We start from the raw sequence: 5,000 nt of genomic DNA on the forward strand, positions 1-5,000 counted from the left end.
TAAAAATTTGAAAAAAGGTGTGACGACGTTTTTCAAATTTACCCAAACTCAATCCATTTCAATCCTCTCCAGTTTTGTCCATCCATGTCCCTTCTGGGCTTACCTGTGTTTTGTTAGAGTTCTTCTATAGTTTTGAACAGTTATTTTGATATTTTAGTTGATTCTATGACCATTCGATCAGTGCTGAGATTGCCTATAAAATTGCGTGACCTAGCCCCTTTAATTAGACCTACTGCCCTCGTTTTGAAACAAAAATTCTTTTGAAATTTGCTCGTCGTAGCGAGGCTAGAACGGTTTATTAGCATTACAACAAAAGAATATTTTATTTGGCCGTCAACAGGAAGCAGGAATGACGCATAGGTGAAATCACTCGGCTCCCACCAACGTGGCTCGGGTTCGATTCCCAGACTCGGCGTCATATGTTGGAGTTCGTAGCTTGAGTTTGTTGTTCTCTACTCTGGGGCCCGTTTCTCGAAAGTCCCGAAAACCTTTCGGGCCCGGATGGCCATTTGTGAACCTGTCAACTGCTTGTTTTGGAATGCCGATCTTTGAACATGTTTTCAAGGTAGCTAAAAGCAAACTGACTATGAAATTTGTCGACTTAAATCCTCTCTGTACTTGAGATACAGAGGGAATTGTGACACCCGAAAATGGCCGCGTAAAGTTTCGGGACTTTCGAGAAACGGGTGCCTGCCCCGAGAGGTTTTCTTCCGGGTACTCGTGTTTCCCCCTCTTCTCAAAAACCAATGTTTGATTTGATTCGAGTTAACTCAATTTGATTTCTTCAATTAGGGGGACCGGAATATAAAGTGGAATTGTCCTGAACAAAAGAAGCACCCAAGAAATACATGTTTGAGGGGCTTTCGCGGAAAGTGTACATTCTCACCTTCTGTACAGCCGTAAAACTCCAGCCTCAAAGAAATATGTCGATGCCAGGCCCTTGGCTTTACGCGTACATAACGTGCTATGATTGGGGGATCGATCGTCTCTGTGACGACAGAGTAGCGATCATTGTTGCCTCGGAATTCCTGCCATTAAAACAGTAGTTCATCTTCAATTATCGATTATATCTTTATATTCAAAGTTCGTGTGCTGTACGAAATTCTGGAAATCTCGCTAATGCCCTATAACACACTATTTTCGTACCTCACCGGTAATGGCTTTCCTTTCCTCACCCAAAGGGAGAGGCATAAAGAAAGACTGGCAAAGTTTGGTAAAATGGCTGTCGAAACCAGTATGGATCGCCAACCTTGAAATTATCAGTGGGAAAAGAACTGAATGTGTTTTTAATTTTTTGCAGTTAAGGCGCTCGCAAACGATGAAACATTGTTGCGGAAAACACTGTTGCCTGAAATGTTTCCTCGGCGCTCAAACCAGGAAGCAAATTTTGCTTCCGCAACAAATGTTTCCTGGGGCCGCAAACAGGGAACCATTTGCCTCCGCGACAATGTTTCCGCAACATTCTTTTCTCGTTTGCGGGCGCCTTTAGCATTCATTGTACCAGAGGGTATTGTACAATATCTCGCAGCAAACTTACATTGAATCCTTAAAGGTTAGAGACTCCCTGTTCGTGATTTACCATCAAATAAGCCCACTTACTGCCTACAAAATGAACTCGAAATTCTCCATATTGCCCTCGGCGTTGAATTTCGCCAAATATCATCCCGCGGGTACGTAACTCCGAGTCACTCAAATAAGTCTCTAAACATCTCACATTTGGCGCATCTTGACTGAGATAATGGAGAGATCTAGCAACGCGTTTTCGGGAAACGGTAAACGCCAGACCAATATTTGCGTTTTGCAAGAAATGTTACTTCCGGGTCCAAAAATCCATGCATGGTCACTTGTCACGTGAGTGAATAGTCCGTACAAAGCACTTTCTTTAGAGCTCTCAAATTATTCTGAATTCGGTTTTTCTAAGATGTTGTGTACAATTAACCAGTCTCGATAGGAATTCTCTCAATGGGACCCGGTGTTTGGCAAAATCGGATAACAATCTTGACCAGCTAAATTTTCACAATCACATTAATCCTTCTTTGATAATTGTAAAATCAACAGGACGTCTATTCAACGAATAGATTTCGTGCGTCTAGTCAGTAATAGATTACAGATGGCGCCGAGGCGATAGCTGAGTGTGTCACTGATGTTCTTACATTATATGTACGCAGTATGGAATCTATTTGTTTTATATAATAAAGAATGACAAGTTTTTGACGATGACGCAGGGCTTGAAATTAACGAAAAAGTCCAGTCGCAATTTTGCGACAAGATACGAAAATTTAAGCGCAATTTCGCAAACTTTAGTCGCAAAATCGTCGCCCTGCGTTGTGTTGTCAGCGGTGTGGCAAAAAGAAATGAGTCCACAATACTTGTGTTGATAGAAACCGCTGAAAATGGCGAATGATATCAAAGGAATGGAGTTGTGCACGTAACATGGCAGCGAAATTACGCTACAATTACGCTATCTTCAGATTAAAAGAAAACTCAAGGCGGGAAACAAAATAATTTTGTCATTTCTTCATTTATTTTAGTAAAAAGAGCAGCAAAGCGGCAACTGCTAATCCTTTTGTTTCGAAAGAGCGAAGATGAAAACAAGTCGCAAATAGTCGCAAAGGGAAAACATTCAGTTGCAAATGCGACTGTATTGGTCGCAATTTCAAGCCCTGTGACGTCAGCTATGCGTCTGTCCTCTAACAGATCAAAGGAGAGAAGCAAAATGAGTGCTCATTATATAAACCAACCTACCGTCACTTTGCCATTAAACCCATAGTCCTTCCAGTTCTTGCCATCGAAGCTGTAAGCCAAGGTATACTTCTTAACCCACTGGTCAGCGTCCATGCGACCCTGACAACCAACGCGTCGAACGTTTGCAACACGTTCAAACTTGACCTGAAACCACTGGTTTAAGTTGTTTGTCCTTGAGGACCATGCACCAGTTCGTGGAGGTGCTTTCTGGAAATGAAGGCGACCGTTGTCGGGACGATGATTGTGATCGTACTGTGACGAAGCTTGAATGTCAGCTGGTCTGATCTTTCCGCTCTGCATACCGAGCGCGTTCATACAAAGCGGGGGACTGGGCGGGACAAAACCTGAAAAGAGACAAAGAAAGAGAGAAAAATCTTCAAACCCTCTTTCTTTTTCTACCGTGTCGACCGAAGTGAAACTGATAAAGTGAGAAAAGAGAGAGAGAGAGAGAGAGTTCCGTTCAAGAATGACCAACGAGCTGGGTCGTACCTCTTGTCGAACAGTTTGTTTTCCTTTTTTTTTCATTGGCTGCATGTACAATCCATAAGAGTCTTGGTTTCTTTCTATTTTTCTCATAACCGGCAAACGTGAAAGCCCACTATGTGAGGTGAGACACAACCCTACCAATTTGTTCTATCTTCTCTTTGATTATAGCACAATTTTGTGTTGAATTGGGACCTTTACTATTACAGCTGTATGTCCACTTAAAGTGAGAAGATGAATTTCAAGTTGGGTGTTCCTGATTAATATTTGAAACTAAAAATCGCACTACTTTTTCATATTCGACGGTGAAATTTCGATTTGACGATGCACAAATTATAGGGAAAATCAATTCGTTATATCGAGTCTCGTTGTATCGAGGTTGTTTTCCATACATTTTACCTTAAGTGGGAGAGGAAAGGAAATTTATTTAAGTGTCTAGTCGTTCTAGAGCTGGAGCGCTAATTGAGGACACTTTAAGCTGAAATGAACAATGGAAGTAAATCAAGTCAAATGTTGGTTTTTGGGGAGAGGGGAAACCGGAGTGCCCAGAGAAAACCTCTCGGTGCAGAGTAGAGAACCAACAAACTCAACCCACGTATGACGCCGAGTCCGGGAATCGAACCCGGGCCACATTGGTGGGAGGTGAGTGCTCTCACCACTGCGCCATCCCTGCACCCCAGGACAAGAATCAAGCTCGTTATCATATTAAGGTTAGTTAAAATGAGGTTCCACTCAAGTTCACTTTCGTATCCCTGGTGCGTTGACTTATCGAAAGCAAATGCAAGAGTAATTCGACAATATGCACTTCGCCTTCTTGTTTAACAATAGATGTTTTGATTTTCCTTTGTTTAACTTTTCCTAGCTATACGCAACTAACTAACTGAAACACAGTATTAGTTGCAATTTCATACGAAGGAAAATCTCGATAGCATGACCAAGGAAGTTTTAAAACACCATTTAACCTCTCACCAACCTGTTTTGCATCCATACAGCTCAAGTCTTAAGGAGATATGCCTATGAAACGTCTTAGGATGCACTCGTATGAAGCGAGTGTAGATTGGCTCATCCAATATGTTCACTTTTACAGTGTTCCGGTCAACATTTCCAGTAAGGGTCTAAACAATAAGAAGAGAGAAAAATAATTGTACTGTTAAAGAAAACATCCATCCCGGGATACCCTGATTGCACTTACATAGAATGTTTCTTGCCGTCCAAACAAAGGGATTTAGAGTATCATAGCAGGAAGACTTGGGTACAATGACTTCACGTCGAATTTTCGTTCAAATAATTGGACATGAAATACTACAGAAATCAAGGTGGTCGCAATTCATCAAGTCGTAGTTAATGCTCCTTCAATACAATTTTTATTCCTTCAAGTTAGAGTGAACTAGAGAAGCCATTCACAACACTCATAACGATACTAAGTCGGAACTCACTGACATAATAAGTTTTTGATAGCTTTTTGGAAGGATTTCTTGTGGCTGCGTTGCCGCTATAATGAATTGTCCATTGCGTAAACGATAAGCGCCCCCTTCCACCCCACCCTCCCTCTTCCCCCAACACGCAATTCACAACCTGCGTGGGACGTATTTCAAGCATGCTCAGAAATGCAATGCACGCTCAATCTGTGGTTTAACGACGTTTAATGACGTTATGGCCGCCATGAAATTAATCACTCCTTAAGCTCCTTCAGTTCGCCATCCAGCCCATCATTACGTGTGTGTTGCTTACAAACCACCTATTTTGGCAACTGGACAGGTCTTAGTAGAGAG

The 5,000-nt window shown here is 42.0% G+C and overlaps 1 protein-coding gene across 1 annotated transcript in view; it reads right to left on the bottom strand.

Annotated features, from left to right (window-relative positions):
* Positions 1-5,000, bottom strand: part of LOC138014443 (uncharacterized) — an 84,183-nt gene that overhangs the window by 44,731 nt on the left and 34,452 nt on the right. Inside the window, exons 13-15 of the mRNA XM_068861517.1 lie at positions 4,202-4,343; positions 2,746-3,089; positions 887-1,028 (exon numbers count right to left, since the gene is read on the bottom strand). Coding sequence (XP_068717618.1) covers positions 887-1,028; positions 2,746-3,089; positions 4,202-4,343 — 628 coding nt within the window. The remainder of the gene's footprint in view (positions 1-886; positions 1,029-2,745; positions 3,090-4,201; positions 4,344-5,000) is intronic.

Source organism: Montipora capricornis, chromosome 8, assembly GCF_036669925.1.
Source record: "Montipora capricornis isolate CH-2021 chromosome 8, ASM3666992v2, whole genome shotgun sequence".
Lineage (NCBI taxonomy): Eukaryota > Metazoa > Cnidaria > Anthozoa > Scleractinia > Acroporidae > Montipora > Montipora capricornis.